Here is a 27,102-nt window from a genome sequence, read left to right as displayed (position 1 = left end):
CATTTATTTTTGGATTTCACTAGATTGGTTCAATTAAAATAATTAAGGGTAAAAACTTAGGAATCGGGAATAATTTTGCTTGAACTTCTGGAATATTATTTTTTGAATATGAAAAATTTGCTCACACGAAAGTACAACACTTTGTCTTACAGTCATTCTAAAAAGGAATCAAACACTTTTTGTTTGCTTTGCTTTTGAAATAATGTTTTAAGCAGTGCTACAGTGTTCCCTAGTTGACATTTTTTTTAACTCTCACTACACTTTTTAAGGGCTTCGTAATATTCAATAACTAGCGATACTTCTTCCAAAATAGACTCAGCTATGATTGAACCAATCCTTGAGGCAATTTTTACCAGCTGTCTTTATCTGGTCCATATTCCCTCGGCATGGAAAAAGTTATAGTTGTTTTTATACCCCAAGCAGGTAAATGCCCGCAAATCAATGCTAAAGATCCAAGGCCTATAAGTCTATCATCATTCCTTCTTGAGACCTTAGAAAGATTGATTGATATCTTTTTAAGGTCAAGTATTAATACAAGACTTCTGTTTCAGTGGAAACAGCGTTACATACATTAGAACTTACTTACTTACTTATAAGGTGGCGCTACAGTCCTGTGTGAACTAGGGCCTCACCCAACAAACTTCTCCATCTAGCTCGGTCCCTAGCTAGATGTCTCCAGTTTCGTGCTCCAAGTTGGGTGAGGTCACCTTCCACTTCTGCGCGCCACCTGATCCGAGGTCTTCCTCTACTGCGCTGTCCTGTGGGTGCGGATTCAAAGACTTTCCGGGCCGGAGCATTGGTTTCCATGCGCTCTACGTGCCCCAGCCCTAAGTCGTTGGACTTTTACTCTTCTTGCTAAGTCTACGTCGCTGTACAGCCCGTACAGTTCGCCGTTCCATCTTCTCCTCAACTCCCCTTCGATGCATACGGGACCGTAGATCACACGAAGAACTTTTCTCTCGAAGCGACCCAAGGTGCTTTCATCCGCTTTTGTCATGGTCCATGCTTCTGCACCATATAGCAGGACGGGGATGATGAGGGTCTTATATAGCAACACTTTGGTCCCTCGAGAGAGGACTTTACCACTCAATTGGCTACTTAGTCCAAAGAAACAGCGGTAAGCAAGAGTTATTCTTCGTTTGATCTCAGCGCTGGTGTTGTTTTTTGCTTTTACAGCGGAGTAAAGGTAGACGAAGTCCTTGACTACCTCAAAGTTACGTCTGTCGATGGTGACGTTTTTACCAAGACGTCGGTATTGTATGTCCTTTCTTGATGACAGCATGTACTTTGATTTGTCCTCATTAACCGTTAAACCCATTTTTGCCGCCTCTGCCTCAACACTCACAAAAGCCCCATTGACATCACGCTGAGTTCTTCCGATTATGTCAATGTCATCAGCATATGCCAGTAATTGGACAGACTTTTGAAAGATAGTGCCTCTAGTATTGACGTGTGAGCTCTGCACTATTCTTTCAAGCACGATGTTAAAAAAATCGCATGACAACGCATCACCTTGCCTAGAGCCTTTTTTGACATCGAAAGGTTCTGTTAAGCTGTTTCCAACCTTTATGGAGCAGCGTGAATTCTTTATGGCCATCCTGCACAAACGGACGAGTTTGTCAGGGATGCCAAAACTAGACATGGCTCTATACAGCTCGTCCCTGTAGATGCTGTCATATGCGTCCTTGAAATCGATGAAAAGATGGTGGGTGTCGATTTGGTGCTCTTGAGTTTTTTCCAGGATCTGCCGTAATGTGAATTTTTGATCAACTGTGGACTTTCGTGGTCTAAAACCACACTGATAAGGACCTATTAGGTTGTTGACGATGGGCTTTATACGTTCACATATTACGGCAGAGAAGATTTTTCGATACATTAGAACGCGCCATCAAAATACTCCCTCCATTATAGAGAGTTCTCTATGGTTGCTTTCCTTGACATCAAAGTCGCTGCACTTATCTGCAATCACATCTGATGCGCTAACATCTCTGAACGTAGATGGTTCGCTTAGGGAGTTCAATGCTGACTGAAAGAATAATCCATTTAAAACTATGCAACTCTGCTGCTAGAGGATTAGGTAGCAGAGGGACACCGCTAGGTGGTGTTTATCTTCTCTCCTCAGGAACCTAGTGGTAAATGAAATCTTAACTGGTCTGGATGGGGAGGGTTTCAGTGTGATTGTCCATGGGGATGGCGGTTTCAAGAATACATCTTAATACCCGAACAGCTAATTTGAGAAAGCGCTTTTCATGACAAGAATTACTCGCAAAAAAACAATACCGTAAAAAAAATTTAGGTGGCACGTCCAAAGATGGAACCCAAGACCTCTGGCATGACAGTACATCACACTAACCATCATGGTATGTATTACTACGCATTGGTTATACACATCGGCAATCAGACTGATTTGAATGTACAGTGTTGGAGTGCGTTTGAAAAAGTGTTAAACCGTGATAAGCTAAATAAAGCCCAACGTTCAGATTGACTATGTAATGGGATTTCCATTTTGCGGTTTCCAAAGTATATAGCTGGAACTCAACATTCGTCAAACTAAGTTGTTAAACCAATTTTTCGTCTTCAGTTGAAAGTCTGACATTTACGAAAATGGATTGTTTAATCATACTCATACACTAAGCTGTAGACGTCGATTTTTTAAACATAATGTTCTTCAACGATGAAGGGCATTTCCCACTCGGTGAGTATGCTAATAAACAAAACTGTCGTATTTGGGGATCTGAGAATACTCAAGAAATTGAAAAAGACACAATTACATCCACAAAAAGTCATTGTTTGATGTGCTGTTTGCTCCAGAGGTGTGATTGAACCTTTCTCTTTGAAAACAACTATTGAGGGACGGTCACCGTCATTCAGAGCGACTTTGTTACCTATTATTGAAGAATACAACTCGGAAAATATGTGGTTTCAACGGGAGGTTGCTACATTCCACTCGACCAAATATCGATTTCTTGCAAGAAAAATTTCCTGGCTGCGTAATGATCTCGTCTGGACACCAAGATCATTCGATTTGACACCGCTTATAAGCCCTTAACTCTTAAGCACTGAAAACAAATATTTGTCAAGTTATGGCTAAGCTGTGATACCACTCAATATGTGTCAAAAAGTTGTCAAAAATTACCTCAAAGGAATCGGCGCTTGTGGTCATTAAAATGTTGTAGTGTTTTACACATAATTTCAACGTTCAAACTTTGTAATGAAAAAGAAATGTGGATAACCCTGTAGAGTTCATTTAAAATCCCTAAGAATTTAAACTTTAACATTAAGCACACAACTTTTGGGTAGAGTTAATAATATTTATGATTTTGTGTGCATAATGCTGAATGGTATAATATTTGTTTATAAATAATATTGGTCGAAATAATTTTTAATTGGGGTTCAATTTCGAATGAACCAAATTTTTTAACTTTTTTTCTAAGACCCATTTTATAAAACTCTAAAAAAAGAACACCCGATGCTTTGAGTCTTTAATCAAACAACAATATTTTATAACATTTTTTTTAAAACAAAACATTTTTAGATATTTTGTAAGAGCAATAATTTGGATTTTAAGGCACGATTCAATTCATTGACTTATGTTATAAAGAATCCTTTTCGCTTGGTTTCATTGATTTTTCGACAGTATGGGTTCCGAAAGTGTTGTTTTGTTTCTATCATTTGTATATTACAAACTTTAATTGAAAAGTATCGAGTATGAAAGTAACAGTTTTTTATGTTTATTTCATATTTCAGAGTTCATAGAAATTATCATTAAAAAAAATCAAAAATTTTCGTATTGAAGATTTTTCTTTTGAAAATATATTATTTTAAATATTCTTATTTTGTTCCCATATCAATTCTATTTATATCACTGAATCTAAATTAAAATTCTTTACAAAAGTAAATTCTTTGAATTAATGTTTTTGCTTAATATTGTGCCCAATAAAATAAAAACAAAAATAACATCTTAAAAAAAACATCAGCAATTCACATCAAAATAACATCTCATTTATAGAAATTAAAAACAAAAACACGAATGAATTACATTTTTCGTTTGATACAATTTCAATCAATAACATAAATATCAAGTAAAAGTTTTATCAAAATAAAATGTATATAATAAATAATTGATTTCAAACGAAAAGTATCTTAGCTTTTCCTTTTTTTATGCATAACTTTTTGTAATTCAAATTGATTCTGTCCCTGAATATGCAAGTAAAAATATCCTAAAGTAGAAAATGGCTTTAAAATAAAAATACTATTTTGTAAAGAGGAACAAAGCTTAAAAGTCTAATATTTTATTTTTGATAAGAACCTACTTAACTTAAGTTTGTAATTCAAATAAATGTCAATTTTCTCACAAAGGATAACATTTTATTCGAGTTAAAGGACAAACAAAAAAAAAACCTAAAAAAAATAAAGTTTTGTCACCTTAGTGAACGGACATTTTAATATTCATATTTTTGCCCCACTTGTTCCGAATAAGATATTATTATGTCAGAACTCAAAATCTTGTTCGTTTTCGTTTTTGGCAGTAGGAAGATATATTTTTTTTTACACCCTTTTATGAGGGTTTTCACTAAAACGACGACGTTCGTTTTCGTATATATCCTTGCAGATGTATAAAACGTGACACAGTTGAATAAATGAGTGAGCTTGAAAAGATACACTCACCGAAAAATATAATATTCAGTATATTCTACGGATATTTCTTTTTCGTATCATAGAGAACTCTACGTTAAAAGCAACTGCCTGCGAAATTCATCGTGACACATTCTGATAGAGCATCATGTCATATTCTTGAAAAAAAAGGATATCCACAGTTGTATGTGTATGTAGATATACATGTGCTGGCATTCCATAAAGGATTCATTCGATAAAAGTGCATTAAAACTGGAAGCCGGATATGTGTAAGAGAGAGCATCGTCTCCAGTTATTGTGTGAATATATGATTAGCTAGCAGGAAGTTGGTAGGTTCATATATTGTTCCCATATTTGTAACATAGTAAGGTGCCTTTAGGCAAAGTGACAGGACAGGTAGTGCACACGCTCTGTAGGTATCTGTATTGTACGTGCTATAGGTTTATACTTATTTCATTCACCCGAAGGATAAACGAGACATAAAAGATGCATTTTTATACATAAAACTTTTATTTTCGTTTTTGTTCCTTTTTGTATTTTGCTTTTTTACAAGTCTGTCACTTGTCGCATTCCATCATGTCATATAATATATAGAGTGGACGTCAGGACATTAAACTATTTTAGTTTGAAAAATATAAAATAAAAACTGTAAGATGAGAATGTCCTGGAGCTGGGAAACAAAAAGATATCAGATGATGTTGGATACTTAATATTGTTCTTGGTTCCAAGATGGATAAGTATTTTTTTTTTTAATGTTATGTGGAGGAAGAGTTTGGAATACAAATACATTTTGATATACTTAAAAACTCAACATCCTGCAGAGACGAAGAAAGTATTAAATTACTTAAACATCAGTCAGTTTTTAAAATATTGTTTCAAGCTTTGTTTTTTTTCTTATTTACTCCATTATGGTTTGGGAGTTTATATTAAAATTTATAAGAAGCCAAATGATATCGATCATAGAAAAAGTCCTCCTAGAACATTTTTTTAAATCCTTGACTTCAATGCGTATTTTTAAAAATTTCGAAACAAAATTAAATTTTAAATATTTTACCCGAAGAATCTACACTAAAGGCTTTTAGAGAGATGTCTATGTGGGAGTGGCTACGAACTTTCGGAATAACTTTTTTCTTCATTAATCCGCTCGTCCATCCGCTCTACATGACCTAGCCATCTAAGCCGTTGGACTTTGATGCTGCTAACTAGGTCAGTGTCGCTGTACAGCCCGTACAGCTCGTCGTTATATCTTCTCCTCCATTCTCCATCTATGCGTACGGGACCAAAAATCGCCCGAAGAATTTTTCTCTCGAAGCATCCTAAGACGCTCTCATCTTTCTTTGACAGGGTCCAGGCCTCAGCGCCATAAATGAGAACCGGGATGATGAGTGTCTTATAGATGGTGATTTTACATGCTCGAGGGAGGACTTTACTTCTCAATTGCCTTCTGAGTCCAAAGAAGCAGCGATTTGCAAGAGTTATTCTTCGTTTGATTTCAGCGCTGGTGCCGTTGTCTGTGTTAATAGCGGTGCCTAAAGCTGTCCATGGTGACATTTTGTCCAAGACGTCGTTGTTCAGTGTCCTTTTTTGATGACAGCATATACTTGGTCTTGCCCTTACCATCTGCTTCGCTTCCGTCGCAATGCTCAAAAACGCTCCACTGACATCACGCTTTGATCTTCCAATTATGTCAATATCAACTGCGTATCCGAGTAATTGGATGGACCTTTGGAAGATTAAGCCTCTAGTGTTGACGGTTGAGTTTTGCACAATTCTTTCCAGAACGATGTTGAAGAAATCGCATGACAGTGCATCGCCTTGTCCTTAAACCTTTTCTGACATCAAATGCATCGGTAAGATCTTTTCCGACCTTGATAGTGCAGCGTGCATTCTCCATCGTCATTCTGCACAAACGGATAAGTTTGAAAGGGATGCCAAAACTAGACATTGCTCTGTAGAGCTCTTCCCTATGCATTCTGTCATATGTGGCTTTAAAATCAATAAAGAGATGGTGGGTATTAATTTGAAGCTCCTGGGTTTTTTCCAATATCTGCCGTAGTGTGAATATTTGGTCGATAGTGGACTTTCCTGGTCTGAAGCCACACTGATAAGGACCAATCAGGTTGTTGACTAATGATCATAATATGATAATTTGGAGAAGTGATCTTTCCATATTCTCAGCATCGACTGTGGTTCTACTACGATGTTCCTTTGATCGTCTTTACAGGCTTCGGTTCGTGGCTGGTACCCTTGGGAGGTTTTTTTTACCTTTTGGTAAAATTTACGAACCTCATTCCTGTTGTGACATCCCTCTATCTCATCGATCGCGCGCTTCTCATGCTCTCTTTTTTTCCGTCTGAGAAGCCGGTGTTCCTCTCTCCTCTTCTGCTCATAGAGCTCGCGAGCAGCTCTAGTCCTTTTGTGCAGCGCCGTTTTGTATGCCTCTTGTTTCGCTGCGTGCGCTTGCCGGCATTCGTCATCAAACCAAGGGTTTCGCTGTGGTGGCCGTGTGAAACCTAGCACTTCAGAGGCGGCATCTCTGATGGCTGCAAGGCAATGTTGCCACTGGTTTTCAATGCTTAATGCAGGAAGCATAGGACTCCTTAGGAGGTTACTAGAGACTCGATCGGAAAAGGACATGGCAGTCTCTTGCGATTGTAGCCGTCTAACGTCGAATCTTCTCACAGTACTTCCTTGTTTTGGCTTGGATCGGGATATCCGTAGCCGTACCTTGGCTACAACGAGGTAGTGGTCCGAGTCAATGTTGGATTCTCGGAATGTTCGGATATCCTGGATACTGGAGAAGTGTCGTGCGTCGATCGCAATGTGGTTAATCTGGTTGACGGTTGATTGATCAGGAGATTTCCATGTCCCCTTGTGGATATTAAGATGCGTGAACTGCGTACTAGCTACCAGAACGTCTCGCCCCGCAGCGAAATCGACCAGCCTGAATCCGTTGTCGGAGGTGGTGTCGTGCAGGCTGTATCTCCCGATTATGCCACCAAAGATGTCTTCTCTTCCTAGCTTGGCATTAAAATCTCCTAAGACAATTTTAATGTCATAGCCAGGGCACTGCTCATATGTCTTGTCCAAGAGCTCGAAGAACATATCTTTGGTGTCTTCATCTTTCTCCTCTGTTGGGGCATGCGCGCATATTAGGCTTATGTTGGCGAATTTAGCCTTGATGCGGATTGTCGTGATGCGCTCGCTCACACTGTTGAAACTCAAGACTTTTTGCCTGAGCCTAGTTCCAACAACAAATCCACACCCAAATAGACGCTGTCTTTGTTCTCGGTAGCAGTCGCCGTAGCATGTATCGCAGTCTTTTAGTTTGCGTTTGCCCGGTCCATCCCATCGCACTTCTTGGATGGCGGTAATATCTGCCTTGCAGCAGTTTAGGCTTCCGCTAATTGTTCGGCTGCACGTGGTCTGTTAAGGGACCTAACATTCAACGTACATATCCGAAGTTCGTTTTCCTTATTTCGTTTGCGTGGGTTGTCAACAGTGAATCCGTCCGTATCCGAGGCTTGTTGTTGCTTCGAAACTATGATGTTTTTACGTGGCCAGGAAGTCACCCCGACGGAACAACATCCAACCTGGAGGGCCAGATCCTTAGTATAACTCCAAGGAAGGGGAGCCGGATGAACCGCTCCTTATAGGCCTGGGCTCCGAATATGTCGAAGAAGCCCTATAAGGTGTTCACTAAGTAGTTCGACCTTACTGGAAACTGTAGACACCACCGTTGATTCTATCTCGAGAATTCGTCCGCTGCCGCCTGGAAAAGGAGAGGTGTCTTAGTGGAAACACCTCTCCCCCCTCTCTCGTTTCAATTCAATTTTATATTATACAGGGTTATCCGTTTTGCGGTTTCAAAAGTAAACGTAAATAAAACACATATCAAATATTTTTGTTCATAATATTTCTTTTCAATTATAAAGTTTGAACACAGTGTAAAACACTACATCATTTAAATAAACAGCACGTGAATCGTTACGAAAATAGATACTTTTACTGTAATTTTCGACCACTTTTTGACACATATTGGGTGGTGTCGCAGCCATAACTTGATGAATAATTTTGTTTTTTTAGGTGCTTAAGAGAAAATGGTTTATCTGCATGAAAACGGTCTTTCAAGTTGCCCCACAAAAACAGTCCAGCGGTGTAAAATTGCATGATCTTGTGTAGGAAACTTATATACGGGTTAGCTTAGCTAAACATTTAAAACGAAAATATAAATATCACTCATACGCCCCAGTGATTTTTTAAAAATAAATTGAAGCAAGACTGTATATGAGAATATGGAAAGACCACTTCTATAAATTATATCACGGCAATGACAAACCGAATTCCGCTGTAAAGGAAATAGAACCACTCACCTAGGCGACGCAGACCAACAATTCGTATGGTCGAAAGAAGGCATGACCGATGAGTGGAATCTAAGCATTGTTTGCCGAATAAAAAAGAAAGGAGGTTATAAATGGTGGTCTGTCCAAGTTGGCTGAGAACAACAAAATAGTTCGGCTTTAAGGCGGGACATGACACTATTCATGCTGCGTCTAAGCTTGTTTCTGATATCCAGTGGAACAAATCTAAAAGGCAATGTACGGGTGCTTCTTTGGTTGACTTGGAGTAGGCCTTCGACACCGTATGGTTAGGGGAACTGTATCTAAAGTTAAATAGACTCGGAATAAGTAAACCACTGTTGTATATGCTTTATGACATGCTTAATGGCAGACGGTTTATTGTCAAAATTGGCAATATTACATCTACCATAATCTTTGATATTAAAAATGGTCTTAAACAGGGAGTGGTTAACTCGCCGATCTTATTCAGCATTTACACCAGTGATCCAATAGCAAGTCTGGCTCATTCAATAGCATACCCGGGTAGCCTAATTGCTTACAGAACGGCCCCGAAAATTGAGGTTATCAAGACATTTTTGCAGGGTGATTTCGACAAGATTCAGCTATATTGCTATGGCTGGAAATTGAAAATCAACTTTCAGAAATGCGAAACTATTCTGTTCAGTACTCCGCTGTATTGAGCCCAAGGGATACGAGAGAGAACTGGAAAAATCAAGTGATCGTTGGACCAAATGAAAAACAACTTGCGAATAAAAGTGTAGTAAAGTGCCTTGGCATTTGGTTGGATCAGTACTTGTATTTCGACATACATATGAGTGCTGCTCTGGCCAGAGCTAGCGGGGCCTTTGCCCCGACAAAAAATTTTATTTTAGCAGCCGTGTGAAGGTGATTTGCTACATGGCCCTTATCCGAAGGATGATTGCCTATGGGTGCCCGGTATGGTTCAACGTTGCCCCATCTCAAATGGAAAAGATTCGTTTGTTTGAGAGACAATTTCTACGACGTTGCCTTGGTCTACGCAGAACACCAGAGCCGGAGTACAAACATTACTATTATAATCAGATTCTATACAACAGTGCCAACATAAACAGAATAGATAATTTCTTGCTGAAGCTTGGTAGGGGTCACATTGCAAGAGCGATATCGTCGACTAACAGCTTAACTTTTGGGGCTTACTACCCCAACAATGAGTACTACGAAAGTGCACGTTTAAGTAGCAAGTTTACGCCCGAAGCTTTTCTCTATTAAGACAATCGAGGGCTGATACAGGATAGGGAGGCGGTTCCGCTAATCTTCCACTTCAGCCGTAAAACTGTTGATAGGCAACTCCTTTACAGTCGAGACGTCCTCGCACTGGACGGAGCCGAGTGCCTTCGGTTCAGACTGTTTCCGATGGGGACCGAAGAGATAGGGTGAGGCAGGAGAACCAGTTTTGGTGGATTCAAATTGAGAACGTCATTTGAAGTTGTCTGGGGCGTTTGGCCTTGGCCGGGTTACATAGGTTTAAGTATTAGGTTAGGGACACAGAAAGAAAAAAAAAAAAACTCAAAAAAAAGCTTACTGTGGCTGTTCTAGTATTTAAGTAATTTTATGTAGTATTATTGGTTTTGGTTAGTTTAAAGTAGCTTAGGTATAATAATTTATTTTAATTTATTTTAATTAAAGTATAATGGGTTTCGGTTTTCATTTTTTATTTCAAATCAAAAAAATAAAAACAATGATAATGATATTATGTTTTTTTTGTAAATTGTCTCGGTTTTAGATTAAGTTCTCGTTATTTAGCATTAAACTTGTTCTTTGGCCGAAAGGCAGTAGTTATAAGATAATGGATTAATTTAGAGCACATGCTTAGGGCCCGTAAGATATTTTCTTAAGTTTTTGAAATTTACGCTAGTTTTTAAGAATATTTGCCTAACTTTAAGATAGTTATACGATTTTAAGATTTTAAGGAGACATTCTTAATTCTGAAAACTACAAAAGCCTCGGTCACCTTAGCATTGCATATTAGATCTTCTCTGCCGTATTATGTGAACGCCTGAAGCTGTTAGGGAAAAGCTCTACAGAGCAATGTCTTGTTTTGTCATCCCTGTCAAACTTATCCGTTTGTGAAAAATGACGATGGAGAATGCACGCTGCTCAAAATCAGATAAGGTTTAAGACAAGGCGATGCAATGTCATGCGACTTCTTCAATAGCTTTCTGGAAAAAATGGTGCAAAACTCAACCATCAACACTAGAGGCACAATCTTCCAAAGGTCCATTCAATTACTCTGATACACAGATGATATTGACATAATTGTAAGTTCAAAGCGTGATATCGGTATAGCGTTTTTGAGCATTGCGACGGAAGCGAAGAAGTAGGTTTATATTATTCAACCCCCTTTCCCCTCCCTCACTGTCTTTTAACTTTTTCTGATCAATGTCAAATTCAAATTCTTTGCGTCAGAAATGCCTGATCCAATTAAATTCTTAATAGCAAACAATGGTGAAAAGAAAAGGCAGAAAAGACTGTCAATCACTTTTTTTTTTTAAAAAAAGGCCATTTATTAAAGAAACTTTATCTTAAAAACTATAAATGTCTGTGTGTATTTTATTTATACCAACATACAGAGAATAGCTTACAGTTGGTTTTGCTTTAATAAGCCATTTATAATTGTTGGAAAAGTTTTTGTATAAAATGTCAAACAAATAAAACCGATAGCCAGTTTTTCTTTAGCTCTCAAAGATACCTAATTTCAAATCGAACGATAATGTTTATTGTAACATATAATCCTTATCCCATATACATACATAGGTTTACGTGTACCTGTTATGGTTTCTGTTTCGATGCAATTTTATTTTAGCCATTAATCAAACCAAAACTAGTAATTCACATAACATTTCATGTACCTATGTACATAAAAACCGTTATACTGGTTGGAAAGCAATCAGCATTTTTATTGGTTTTGAAAAATTTTGTTCCTTGCATTTTCTGTTGTTGTGTTTTTCAACTTTTTTTTTCAAATTTAATAAATTGAAACAAAAACCAATAGAAATGTCACATCGTTTTAGATTTTAATTGTGTTCATTTCGACATTAAGTTTAAATTGCATAATTTTGAAATCCAAAGAAGAGGTTTTTTTTCTTGTTGCATCACAGTAGCAATAGCAGTAACAGTAGCAGTAGCAGTTGCAGCAACAGCGCAGTTCCACAAACTTTTGTTCTAGCGATGATGGTGAACTTTTCATATAAATTTTAATTTTCTGTAATTAGGTCAAATGCTTTGACACACTAATAACTTTCACAGAGTAAAAAAAAGGGAAAAAGAAAAATACAAAGAGAAGGAAAACTTATTCGTTTTAGGGTTTTTCTTTTTTCAAATGTGTACTTAGTTCTATCGTTGTGTGTGTATGCAGTGCATGTATGTTTAATCCTAATATCAACCACAAGGATGTTGAAACGAAAACGATCAAAAAACCCCAAATATAAGTTTCATGAACAGCGATTTAGGTAACCAGCAGCTTATAGGGTACATTTTATGTGTGTTATTTCAATGGACAATCTTTTTGATAAGCCCGTTATTTGGGAAGCTATGAGTTTTGAAAATGTCGTAGTTCAACTTTTGGTAAGTGAAAACTACGTTCATTACAAAAAATGGAACGAAAAATGGCAGAAATGGCAGTGCTATATGTCGAAGACGTGGATATCAAGGTTTTATGACCAACACCTTTATATTAATGATTGCATCAATAGAAACGGATATAATCACGCGGTTTAAGTGCCTTTTGGCGATCCTTAATCTATGACGCCTATGTTAAGAACAATAAAAAGAAGGTATAAACAAATTCCAGCTAAATATCTCTCATTCGGAGATTGTCCAATTAGTTCGTCTTATTTTTTTGGGCAAAATATATTATTCAAATATAAGGATTTTGGCTGTAGTAAAACGAAACTCAACTGAAACTCAACCTTCATATATCTCCTGCTACTTCCTTCAATATTTTTGAAATCATTTTCAAAACAACGTTGCTTCTTGATGCTAGAATCACCCTTTGACAGAGAAATTGATCATCTTTATCGTCTATATGTTATTTGGTAAATCACGGTAAACACTTGAAATAAGTTCAGATTTATTATGTACTAAATACAAAAACCTTCCGTTAGTGTCCCAACACTTATTTTAACCACCCATCTTCTATTTTTAACAGTGGTTCAGAATATTTTGATGCGTTAACATCTAATGATAGGCAACAATGCATGCATAAAGCTCCTAATTATATGCTACTAATTAGTGTTCTAAAAAGAAGAATATATCAAATATCTAGTTATATAGGACGTGTTACCGGCAGATCTGTTCGAATTAGTCAGGATTGAGATTATTTACAGCTGTAAAAATACTAACCATCCTTATAACTACCTCCACTCAAAAAATCATTTCATAATAATGCTTCGTTGTGACGTGAAGTACTGACAAACAAGCAAACAAACAAGCTGACTTTCCCATTTCTAGTATTATTATACATTAAATAATAATATTGTAAAGGATTAAAAGGTCCTAAATACAAAAAAAAAACTGATGTAATCTAGCCTAAGTCGCCACTACAATACAATGAATATTCTCTTCATTTTAAAGAGATACACTTCTTTTTAAACCAACTGTGCCGACATATTTTCAGTATGTTTTATTTTCATTTATTTAAAAATTTAACACTGATCTCCCCTATTCCAATGCTTCATACTCATGGTGTTTTGCCATCAGCTCCAGCATCCATCACAAAAACCTTTAAAAAATGAAAAGTTAAGGGCAATGTACTTCACATAGCTTTTTTTCTTTTCTTTTTTTTTATTTTCCACTCAAAAACTTAAGCACGATTGCGGTTCGTGTTGGAAGTCCTTGTAGCCCAGTAGTATTTCGATGATTTATATTACCAACAACGAGTCTCTTCACTCCCTGCTCTTGCATTGCAGTGTATATGTGATGCTTGACAAAACTTAACTATATTTTTACAGTGCCTGTCAATTTCGTTAAGTGTTTGATATTGCTTTCAGCACAGAATGACAGAAAATTTAACTTAACAACAAAAAAAAAAATCAGAAAAAGATACTTTTGTTAAGTTTTGGTTTATTATACAAACAAAAATTAATCAAAATCAAAAATAAATTAAATTTCATTGAAAATTCAATTTGAAATGTTTTTTATGATTTTTATCTGTCGTTAAATGTATAAATTAAATTTAAATGTTTAAAAATTCTAAAAACTAATCGAATTTTATTGTAGACATTTTTTTTTTTTAATTCGAAAAAGTAAAATGGATTCGAAGTATTGGACAAAAATCCTCAAGTATTTTATTTTGTGATATTTTTTGTGCAATGCAAAAATGCATCACTAAAGCAATTCTTCTTTCAGTGTAAAAGCATTCAGAGTTTTTCATAAATTAGTTATTGTAGATAAGAATGTTATAAATAAAAATATTAATATAATTCCATTAAAATTGAATATTTACTTGATAAGAATTCCAACAGAGTTGAATCTTATAAAACTTTCTTTCCAAAAAGTATACTCCTGCTTCACCCTATCAGTTCGATCGTGTTTGGACACAGCTCTACTGAATGGAAGGAGCTCTTCTTCGCCTTGTGCCATGACGTCCCGATTGTATAGGAGTCAACTATTATACGGTGCTATATTAGTGGTACTGCCAATCTATCCTGTATAAGACAGCATTAGTCTAAAAACAGTAATGCCTCTGATGGAATGAATCCGCTCAAGCGTGCACTCTCGAAATATTTGTCGTTGGGATAGAACGCCCCAACATTAAATTGTTGGTCGAAGACATACATAGCTCGAGGAATGTGACCTCGAACGAGTTTTATCACGAAATTGTCAATTCTGTTGCCCCGTTGTGAAGGACGTAAGACGATTCCGCTGTTCGATATAAGACGGTACAGCGTGCGTCGTAAACAGTATCGCTGGAGCACTCTAAACATCAAGTGGAAAGGGTCAACGTTGAACCACATAGGACAACCATAAACGATCAGCAGCCATGTAGCAAATAACCTTCACTCTGTCCGGAACAGAATTGTCCCCGACTTTTTTACATTTATTTTCAGTTTCCAAACGTCGCAATATCGCTGAATCTTGTCGAAAACACTCTGCAAGAGAATTCTAATAGCCTTGACCTTTTAGGCCGTTCTGTACGCAATTAGATCGGCGGCGTACGCAATTGCCTTTGTAAGACTACCTATCAGATCGCTGGTGTAAATGCTGAAGAGAATCGGCGAATTCACCAAAGATTTGACGGGTTAGAGTTGACCTTTCCCTTTTTCGGGAGAGGATGAACCACAGCGGTCTTCCAATGCACTGGATAATATGCATTATTCAGTGCATTATTTAAGAGCATAGTGTAAACGTCAATTGCCTCCATCGGTTAATGTCATGGTACAACGTTGGATATACCATCGACACCTGCTGTTTTTTTGTTTTTTATTGAGTTGAAGATGAGCTGAAGCTCAACCTTCGTCACTTACAAGGGACTTGGTTCCGTTTGCTAGGCAATTATGGCATTTGCCAAGGAATCGTCATTGAACCCAATGAAAAAGCTGTTCTCAGATCGCCATTGTGTCATATCATTTCGAAATTAAAAGTGATTAAGTAGGGCTCTGTTCTAAAGGCCGTGGTTGGGCCGAATGCTTACATTCACCCTGTAAACTTGCTGGAAAGCAGCTCCCACCGCCTCCACTTTTCCTTCGGATCTTTAATTATAAAAAACTCATGGTCAAAGATGCCTTCTTCTGGATCTATTTGAGCTGTCCTAAGTACGTCTCTGTTCTCTTCAGTTCTTTGGAGTTTCAGACACAGAAGGTCATTATCATTTTTTTCCAGAATATCTTGTTGATTTTAGGGAACATACTAAGTTCACTGAAATTAACTGACCGGATCTTGCGGTCCTAGTATTTGAACCTGTAGTTCTTCTTCACATCCATGGTCTTAGCCGTGACATTGATCGGTATAAAAAATTCTTATAAACAAAATGTAATGGCCAACATGATTTTTAGTAAAGGAATTTCTTGATGACTAAAACGATCCTGCAAAAGTCAATAACAGAAAGCGGTATCGGCGAGTTCACTTATCTATCTTTTGATTTCTGGATGGTATTGGTGACTTTTGTTCAAAAGCCAAAAAAACAAGTTGTTTATAGCGAGAGAGCCATTCCTGTTCTCAAAATAAGCCTGTGACTATAGCGGACGACAACCGATAGGTAGAGTCGTTGTTTTCGATCAAATGGTTCCTATTTTTTCCTGCATACGTCACACACAACTCTGGCCAACAGCACTTGTGACTGCTAAAATAAAAATTTATCCAGAAACGATAAGCGCATCAAACTCGCGGACGATCTGATAGAGGCGGCAAAAAAGGGAAAATTGTTTTGGATGCCCTTAGCCTAATAGAAAGAATTCAACTGATCTTGTGAACAGTCCCCAAGAGTCTCCTTTACAAAAGTGGTAGTTCACAAAAGCAAAAGAAACATTAACCAGAACCGTTTGTGAATACTAGGAAAGATATTGTTGTAGTTCCTTCTGGAGCCTATTCCAGGCTTATAAACTATTTCTGGAAAAAAAATCGCTAACATATTTTAAAAGGTGAGGAATTATAAAAACTCACAAAATTAATACAAAAGTCGTTATTAATCTCATAAAAATAAAAGTTAAAAACAAAAAACTTGTTCCAGGTAGACCATTTTGTTCCCGATTCTCTTCCTTATATCCAAACTAAATCTCTTGCTAGGAACTTCTAATGCATTTAACTGTTTGGATAATAACAATATCATCAGCTTTTCATTTTCGTTTCTAAATTAACTTTCTTGGCTTTCGGAAGTGGAATATACAAGGCCAACGTATGATAAATCTAAATTAATAAGATCTAAAAGGTATCAACAGCTGCATGACGTCAAAGCGTAACCCAACATCAGTTCTGTTAACTAGGTCAGTGCCGATGTACAGCCCGCACAGTTCGTCGTTATATCTTTTCCTCCATTCTCAATCTATGCATACGGGACAAAAATCACCAAAAGATTTTTTCTCTCAAAGCATCCTAAGACGCACTTATCTTTCTTTGACAGAGTCCAGGCTTCAGTGCCATAAATGAGAACAGAAACCCATCTTCTCCGCTTCCGTCGCAATGCTCAAAAACTCTACACTGACATCACGCTTTGATCTTTCAGTTATGTCAATCAATCTTCCAAAGGATGTACCTTTGGAAGATTGTGCACAATTCTTTCCAGAATCATATTTAAGAAGTCGCAGGACATTGCATCACCTTGTATAAAACCTTCTTTTTTGACATCAAATGCACCGGTGAGATCTTTTTCGACCTTGATAAAGCAGCGTGCATTCTCCATAGTCATTCTGCACAAACGGATAAGCTTGACATTGAGCTCTTCCCTATAGATGCTGTCATACATGACTTAAAAATCGATAAGGAGATGCTGGGTATAGATTTGAAGTTCATGGGATTTTTCCTAGATCTGCCGTAATGTGAATATTTGGTCGATAGTGGACTGTCCTGGTCTGAAGCCTCACTGGTAAGGACCTATCAGGTTGTTGACGAACAGCTTCAGACGTTCACATAATACGGCAGAGAGGATCTATATGCTGTGTTAAGGAGACTGATGCCTCTGTAGTTGGCGCAATTAAGAGGGTCTCCTTTCTTATATATAGGGTAAACTATGCTGAGATTCCACTCATCGGACATGCTTTCTTCCAACCATATTTTGCAGATGAGTTGGTGCATGCTCCCAACCAAGTCATCAACTGCTGCTTTGAATAGTTTGGGAGCGATGCCGTCAGCTCCAGCAGCTTTGTTTGACTTCAGTTTAGATATAGCTATCTTCACTTCTTTGAGGTCGTGTAGGCGGAATTGTTGATCTACGTCGCCTAGGTTGAGTGGTTCTATCTCCTTTACAGCGGAATTTGGCTCATCATCGCCGTTATATAATTTGGAGAAGTGGTCTTTCCAAATTCTCAACATAGACTGCGGTTCTACTACGATGTTTCCCTGATCGTCCTTATAGGTTTCGGTTCGTGACTCTTTTTTTCCGTCTAAGAAGCCGGTGTTCCTCTAGAGAGCTCGCGAGCAGCTCTGGTCCTCCTGTGCAGTGCCGTTTTCTATGCCTGTTGTTTTGCTGCGTGTGCTAGCCGGCATACGTCATCAAACCAGAGGTTTTGCTGTGGTGGCCGTGTGAAACCTATCACTTCAGAGGCGTCATCTCTGATGGCTGCAAGGCAATGTTGCCACTGGTTTTCAATGCTTAATGCAGGGAGCATAGGACTCCTTAAGAGGTTATAAGAGACTCGAAAATTACATGGCAGTCTCTTGCGATTGTAGCCGTCTGACGTCGTAACTTCTCAGAGCACTTCCTTGTTTTGGCTTGGATCGGGATATCTGTAGCCGTACCTTGGCTACAACGAGGTAGTTGCCCGAGTCAATGTTGGCCTCTCGGAATGTTCGGATATCCTGGATACTGGAGAAGTGTCGTGCGTCGATCGCAATGTGGTCAATCTGGTTGACAGTTGATTGATCAGGAGATTTCCATGTCCTCTTGTGGATATTGAGATATGTCTAATGTCTTTTAAAACATTAACCAATATTTGAACATTGCTTGAAAACCGCATCAATATTTATGTCTGTTTTTATCGTTTTTTTATAAACAATTTTCCATCGAAATACTTGTTTTTAAGGAACGTCCATTAGCAATTTAGCTTCAAATTCATTTCCTGTACTGTTAACTGCAACTTAGGTCGCTGCAAACTTAGCCCTTACACAATTCATTCATGATGGGCTTAGTATAGCTCGAATGAGTGTAGGTGCATATATTTAAGACCGTTGATACCAAACAAATATTTGGGTTTGACTTTCAACACACATATCTAAAAAGGTCTCTCAACGAAAAGACATTTTTTTTCTCTGAGCTTGATCTAAATGTGACCTTTGAAGAAAAATTAAAAAGTTAAAAGGTAAGCAAATGTTAGATAATTTTTAAATTAAAACCTCCTTAAAATTTCATTTCTTAAAAATAGAAGGTACTTATGCGGGGTAGCCACTTAGTTAAGAAGAAATTATCCGAACCAACATAGGTATTTCCAATTTAGTTAGTAATACCAGTACATAAGGGCCTATTTTTTTTAATGAATGTACTACACCGAAGAACCGAACAACCAACGCCTGCTGGCCCTACAAGTCAAGTATTTAAAACACGACTCTTGTTTGCAATGCATATTTATGTATGTAAATTATCAAACTTAACACCAAATTCACATTACTTCACCCGCGTATATGCAAACAAATTTACCCTGAACCATCGCATCGCTTTGTCCAAAAATTATGTAAACGTTATGCATTACCAAAAAGTAATAAAATTCAAATCGTCATTTAATGACTCAATTTTACTGTTCATATGAAAACCCATTCATCAAAAAACATCAAAGTTAACAATCTCATAAATTGACACATTAAAAAAACAACACAAATAATAAACATGTCCTTTTGAACTCGTATAATTTCCAACGAATGATGATGGTCCGTCCCTTACCATAATGGAGCTTCTATAAAATTGATGGAAGGGAATATAATTATATGGACGATTTGTAATTTAACACAATTCGGCTTTTATTTTGGTTAATTTGTTTTTGTTTTTGTCCACTTTGACAATACAAAAACTGTATAAATGTTTGTTTGTTTGTTTGTTCATTTAATTACAAAACCTCATTAAGTTATTTTCCAAGTGAATACAACAAAAAAAGGACGAACGAAACAACGAACCTTTAATTCTCGTTCATTCAAAAATAAATATTTTAAAAATATATGTGCAGGATAGGTAATGTTAAAATAAGCAACCCCACATTGTACAGTGTACTATATAAGTCTCCACTATAACGTCCGACACCGCGCAGCACCTCGCAGAACCACAGAAAAATGAACAAACTCATGAAAAATACCTTTTTACAATATTAAAAACCGCAATTGGAGTACTACATTCTCACCTGATGCCTGATGTTTGTGCCAAAGTATACAAATAACTGTACAAAATGAAAAACGTGTATAATGTCCACCACGAGTTGTTGCAAACCGGCCACCATTTCCCCCTTAGTATAGGTAAAGTACCACTGTAACTGTACCAGTGCCATACCAGCACCAATGTGCAAAAGTATGTTCGGCTGTGGCAATTTAGAAGAGAATCACGTTTTGAAATTGCTCCACAAAAATATACGGTGTTTGAAAAAGTAATATTAAAACAAAATATACACCAAACTCTTTTCATGTGAGGAGTTGAGTGTTTTTTAATTAACTAATTTTTCAGCATAATATTATTTTACTTTACGATTTTAAGGTTTTTATTTAATATGTGTGTGGATGTAGATACCTCTCCTGTAGGTATCAAAAGGTACCATCACACATGGGTTGCCTTTCGGTTCAAAAAATAAGGATTGTGGCAGGATACGAGTGTGCAAGTGGTGTGGTAATGGTAATAATAATATGTATCGCGTATTTTTATGTTATGATTTTTATTTTTTTCGCTGTGTTTTTGTTTGCCCATCCAATTGGATTCAAAAGGAGCAATAAAATATATTAAATGGGGATTGGAAGAAGGACGAGGGGGTGGTTGTTATTTATGGTCTTATGTTGAAGTCATAAATATAAAAAAGATGTTCTTTTATGTTTTTGAATATAAAAAGAGCAAAGGAAAAGGAATGTGATACTTACATATAAACATAAAATATTTATGTTATCAATAATTATTTTTAAAATTGTTGTTTATTGGCTTAGGTCTGGCTTTTTGGCTGAAGACTGTTAAGACTTCTAAGGGTTAGGAAAATTAATTTTACGTAAAAATGAATAAACATACTCATTTTTTAACAAACATTTATTGCAGAAAAAAGCTTACGCCGGAAAAAATGTATTAAGTATCATACCTTGAAAATGGAGATACAACTATAGATACATTTCAAAGTTAAATGACTTGAAATTTTGACAATTGAAAAGAGTCACACTGTTGAACCTAAATCTCTGAAATTGGTGGTCCATCTGAGGTTCTATCTGTTTTTCTATTTCACCAAAGACGCGTATAGCTTGTATTACCTATAGACATTAAGTCTTCACGTTAAAGAAGAATTAGCACCTTCACGTCAAGGAACGTAAGCTGTGACTAAAACTTCACCAATGTTCCAGATGAATGTAATTACTTACAGCCAGCTCGGTCCCTAGCTAGCTGTATCCAGTTTCGCAAGACAAGGTGATTGAGGTCTTCACCCAGTTGAGTGCGTCACCTGAGTAGCGGTCTCCTCTACTGCGCCCGCCGTCCCTCGGGATTGGGTTCGAAGACCTTCCGGCTGGAGCGTTGATGTCCCTTCGCTCTACATGACCCAGCCATCTAAGCCGTTGGACTTTAATTCTGCTAACTAGGTCAGTGTCGCTGTACAGCCCGTACAGTTCGTCGTTATATCTTCTCCTCCATTCTCCATCTATGCGTACGGGACCAAAAAATTAAACTTCTCTGACACAACTAAAATACTTATTTACTCATATTTGTCCAATCGTATGCTAGTCGTATGCATCTTTGTTCCTCTCTGTTAATAATGGTATTCCTCAAGAATCAATGCTTGGACCTTTATATTTTATTGTTCATTAATGATCTACCCCTTGTTTTGTCTTACTGTCAGTTTTATATCTATGAAGATGATGTCCAATTATATATTAGTTTTCCTGAGATGATGCTTAAGGATGCAAAACAGCCTATATATTATTGTTCGACACGGAACGGACTTAAACTCAATCCTGAAAAAACGAAAATTCTTTCAATTTCCATAAACAAACCAAACATAGATGATTTCCCTCCCGATATGTTGAATAATTGTAAAATTGAATATGTTGCCCTAGTTAGAAATTTAGGTTTGGTCTTTAACAACAAGTTAACTTAGAATAACCATGTCGATACAGTTGTGTCAAAGATTTATGCTTCACTTAGAGGACTATCTGTTACTTAATCCGTTCTCAATAAAAGATGGTAAAAGCACTTGTCCTACCCATAATAACATTACGGGTGTGAGCTCACAAACTAGAGGTGGCATTAAATGCGATAGCTCGGTTTATTTTTAACCTACCTAGGTTCAATCATATCTCTTTTCAAGCTCGTCAGCTTTTCAATTCAGATCTAGTAGCTTTTTTTAAAAATCGTTGTTGTATTTTACTTTTCAAATTTATTGTTTAAAAGACTGCAAGTTATCTAAGTAACAAACTTAATTTTTGTGTTTCTAGCCGTTCCATAATCTTGCGCTCGTCCACCTTTACGTGTTTGACATCGTGCATGCAATTTTTCGTTCATGCTTTTAGACTGTGGAATGACCTTCCCAGTCACATGAGGTCTAGAATCGAAAATGGAAAGTTTCAAGCAATTTGTTTTGAATATTTCTCAAACTTGAACTGAAAATTCTTTTAAATTAACCATTTTCAATTTTATTTTCATTGTATCTTGATTCATATAACTTTTAATCAACATGTCTTTTTTTTTTTTTCTTTTTTATCTGAAATATTTAATTCTTAATTCTAGTCCATTTTTAATGTATAATTAATTTTAATTATTTTTGTACTAATTTTGTTCTCACACGTTTGTAAATATTTAAATGAAAAAATATCAAATATCAAAATTTATCTATAGCCCAGCTCCCAGCAAAGGTAAATAACGGTTGTGCCATCTTCATTAGAGATGATTGACAGTTCTGGACTGTCAAACAATTTGTAGAGACAAAAAACAGAGATTTTATAGCGGCTTTGCTATCAGAGAAAATTTTGATATCATATGTTGATATTACGTTTTCTTTAAGCCAGAACAAGACTTCTTTTGTGGGCAAAAGTTCAGCCTGGAACAATCTACAAATATTGGGAAGGTAGAATGTGAGACTTAGTTTTAGTCGTTCGGAGTACACACCTCCACCAACCCTTTCATTTGTTTTTGATCTATCTGTGTAAAAGTTAATTGACTTATCTTCCAGTAACGGAATGTCCACCCAGAAAGATCCGGAAGCTACAGAAATTCGGAAGTTTCTGTCGAATTGAAGTTGGGAGATGTTGTAGTCTGTGTGCTTTGGAATTGATACCAAATACTTAAGAATTACGGAGTAGCCAATGTTGTTGTTAAGCTACTGCGATGAAGCTTTGAGACAAATAGCAGAGCTTGGATGTATTTGTTTGCTATGTATAGGAAGAGGTTGTCATGCTGAACGTGAGATTTAATTTAGTTTGTTCCGATTTACAGCTTTTTCTAAAGCAATCCACTATACTGCCATACCGTACATTAAAATCGGTCCAATTACCGATGTGTATAACCAATGCGCACTTCGGGGTTTATTATTTATTTTTTTGTCCAAAATAAGACCCATGTACTTAGCCTAGTCTGAAAACTTTAATTGGATAACTTTATTATAGCGAGTGTGTACGTTTTCACTTAATTCATACTGATAAGCCCCAAGTATTATTGTGACCAAGACATTTTGTTAGAGTTATTTTAGGGTTTTAAGATGCTTTCCTGAGACCGATCGCTTCGCACGATCCCGTCTGCGGCACTGGACACCTTGCTCTACCTTACACTACTTGACATATTTAGCAAACAAATAGCTGCAAGCTCTGCTATTCGCCTCAAAGCTTCGTCGCAGTAAACTAACAACAACATTGGCCACTCCGTAATTCTAAGCTACTTAGAATCAATTCCAAAGCACACAGACTACACCATCCCCCAATTGCAATTCGACAGAAATTTCCAGATTTCTATACCTACCAGATCTTTTTGGGAGGATAGGACATTCTTGGAGGATGAGTTAATCCATTTTTACACAGATGGCTCAAAAACCAAAGAAGGGGTTTGTGGAGGTGTGTACTCTGAACGACTGAAATTAAGTCTCTCATTCCGCATTCCCAATCATTGTAGCGTGTTCCAGGCGGAACTTTTGTCTTGTCCTGGCTCAAAGAAAACGTGGTGTCAACATCTGATATCAGTATTTTCTCTCACAGCCAGGCCGCTATCAAATCTTTGGACTCTGTCTCTACAAACTCTATAACAGTCCATAACTGTCCATCATCTCTAATGGAGATGACACAACAGCTTTATATTCACCTTTGCTGGGTGTCGGGCCAAAGAGACATACCAGGTAACTGTTAGGCAGATGAACTCGCCAGGAACGGTACAGTGCAGCCCATCCTATTACGGTTGGCATATAATGGCATACTAATTGCTACTTGTAAACTGTTGCTAATGAAAGACGCTGTGCGGAGGGCAGGCACCAGGTGGAACGACATCACCACGTGTCAGGTAACAAAAAACATATGGCCACCACTAGATTAAAAACGTTCAAGGTGCTTGCTATTTCTAAGCAGATCTTATATAAGCCCGATAATAGGTGTCATAACCGGTCACTGTCTAATAGGAAAGCACACCTCGCGACTAGTCATATTCTCAAATGACTTTTGAAGAAGCTGTATGGACGAGGAAGAGGAGGACAAAATTCTGCATCTTCTCTCTACATGCCCTGCACTACCTCGAAAAAACAAGAATTACCTTAGAGAATTCTTCTTTAATGATCGAAAGGATCTAAATCATATCAGCATAATCAGCCTCTCACGTTTCGTAAGGGACTCAAACTGGTAACATTGAGCTTAGGAGGAAGCCTCAAGATTCATGTTGTATCACAATGGGTCATTAAAGTGACCTCAGTATGTCCGTTTCCATCTTGGACAGCCATCTTTAACCTAGCCTAAGTCTTAACCTGTTGGTCGTAGAATTTTAAGGTTGACTTGCAAGCATTTATTTCTGCCTTGGGTTTAAAAACCATTTTCAGTTCTCTCCATGCCGCGTCAATATGGACCAGATATAAACAGCTGTTGCAATTATTACTGAGGTTTTCAGAAGATCTGCTGGTATTATGTCATCTGGTCCTTCAAATTTAAATAGGTCGAAGCTGTTGAGAAACCATTAGATTGCTTGTCTTTTGTGATCAGACCTTGTGGATGTGTTACATTGGAACTTGCACGAAGAAGATTGTTACAAGTTGCAGTTAGAGATCTACCAGGAAAGTGAGTATCCAGTAATTATTTGCCATCACCATTTTCAGATAGCTTGGCATCGCTGGATGAGTTGAAAGATCCCTTAGATTAACTTTTTTGTAAGAATCCCAGTAGGAAACTAGTCTTGTGACTCTAGGTCGTTAGCTCTGAGCTCCACCCAGTGTGGTTTACTTTTTTCTGTTATGAGTATAAGTGCAAAAGCATTGTCTATCGATCTATTAATACCTAAGAGATTGACTTTATTCTTAAGATTCTTAAGTTCACTTGCATTAAATAAAGGACTATATAGTCCTGGTTTCATTAAACTTAGTATTAACTTCGAAATATCAGCGGACAAGGGTTTTCCTAAACATTGATATTGAATTGGAAATTCCAATTATAAACATTAATTCTTTGTAAATTATGTAAACATTCAGAGCATATACTAAGTAATTGTTAAGAAAAACTGCTAAGCTTAGCTTTTTGGTCTATATTTATATAAAAGATACGATACTTAAAAACATAAAGCTTGAGTTTGAATTTTAAAGTAAATTCTATTTAGTTTAGTAAAGGGTTTTTGAATAAGACATTTTATTTCACGGTCAATGTTTATTGCTACTTGTTACCTTTAACTTTTGAAGCTCTTATATTTTTAACAATTATATTCTAATGCGATATACCTCACCCTTTATAATTAGTCTCCAATGCAGGATTTCTTTACATAAAAAAGATCTGAACTCGAGGTGTCTAGGGTTTTCTTCAACATTAACATTAATATTTAAAAAGGCATAGGTTATTTTGTTTAGAAATGAAAGTTGACAAATGTCTTTAAAAGTGAAAATAAGTACAATTTTTATTAATCTTAACAAAAGTTTTAAATATATTTTACTTACCTAAGTTTTCCACCTGACAAGGCAGAACTAGTGTATCACCAACAACCGCTCGATACGTGTGACCTCGTGATAAAAATCTAGGTAATGATCCTACAGCCGGTGAAGTTGCCATTGGTCGGGTAGCAGAGCCTGGAAATAGAAAAAGAAAACACTTATAAGTTTTGTCATTTTAAGCTTAAATAAAATCGATTGATAAATAATAAATATAAAATTTTTCAATTTTAATCTTCCGATTCCATATTAAACTTCATTAAACTAGTGTATTTTTACAGTATCCCTGGAGTAGTCTTCGTCCAATCCCTGCCCATTTTTTTACGAAGAAATGAAAAGAGTATTTCTTGTCATAAAAAGTACTTTAAGCAGTTTGGATTCATTATAAAAACTGAAGGTACCTCCAATTCCTAAAATGAATCACTCACAGAAATTGTTGAAAGTCGTAAGCCACTAGGCTCTAGCTGTCATCGGACTTACTTTATATAGTAGATATAAATTAATATTAAATTTTCACTATTTACACAATCAATCAGAATTGATTTGTGCCTGATCCCTTTAGTTTTGTTACTTCCATATTTAAATGACCTCACCTATATGCTCTTCTCCAACTCATCATTATTTTGCTTCTACAAATCTTTTAATAAGAAAAGTTGAGCCATCAATAAAATTTCATTCCTTTTTACTTGTAGGGTATATCATGTAAAAATTCTGATCAAATTTCAATATAAATTCTCGGCAAAATCTCATTAACCAATACACGTAAATATTTGTATTTGTTCGTTTTTCAAAACTTAGGTAAATTAAAAAATTCCTTATTTTTTACATAAACATAATTCCAAAGGTTGTTTCTTAGACAATTTTCAACTTTATTTAAAAATTTCCTTGAACTAAGAGAATGAAAAGAAGAAAGAAAGAAGAAGAAGGAAAAAAAAGGCCAATTGAAACCCAAACGCAAAATTTATTTTTTTGTTATTTGCTTTTTTTTCTCCTTCTCTTATGTTTTTTTTTTAAGTCGAATGACACAAGGAGTAGCATCCTTCCAATTATCATAAAAAAATATTCAACCATCGTTATCGTTATCGTCATCGATATACATACACAGTACACACACCTCTATACAAAAAATTCCAAAAGTCACAAGGAACGAAGCGACC

The 27,102-nt window shown here is 36.6% G+C and overlaps 1 protein-coding gene across 1 annotated transcript in view; it reads right to left on the bottom strand.

The window, feature by feature from the left end:
* The window catches only part of LOC129954017 (neurotrimin), a 480,552-nt gene that overhangs the window by 103,110 nt on the left and 350,340 nt on the right, over window positions 1-27,102 (bottom strand). Inside the window, exon 3 of the mRNA XM_056067610.1 lies at window positions 25,955-26,083. Coding sequence (XP_055923585.1) covers window positions 25,955-26,083 — 129 coding nt within the window. The remainder of the gene's footprint in view (window positions 1-25,954; window positions 26,084-27,102) is intronic.

The sequence above is a fragment of the Eupeodes corollae genome, chromosome 1 (genome assembly GCF_945859685.1).
Source record: "Eupeodes corollae chromosome 1, idEupCoro1.1, whole genome shotgun sequence".
In the NCBI taxonomy this organism is placed as follows: domain Eukaryota; kingdom Metazoa; phylum Arthropoda; class Insecta; order Diptera; family Syrphidae; genus Eupeodes; species Eupeodes corollae.
This window is presented reverse-complemented; position numbering and strand designations above follow the sequence as displayed.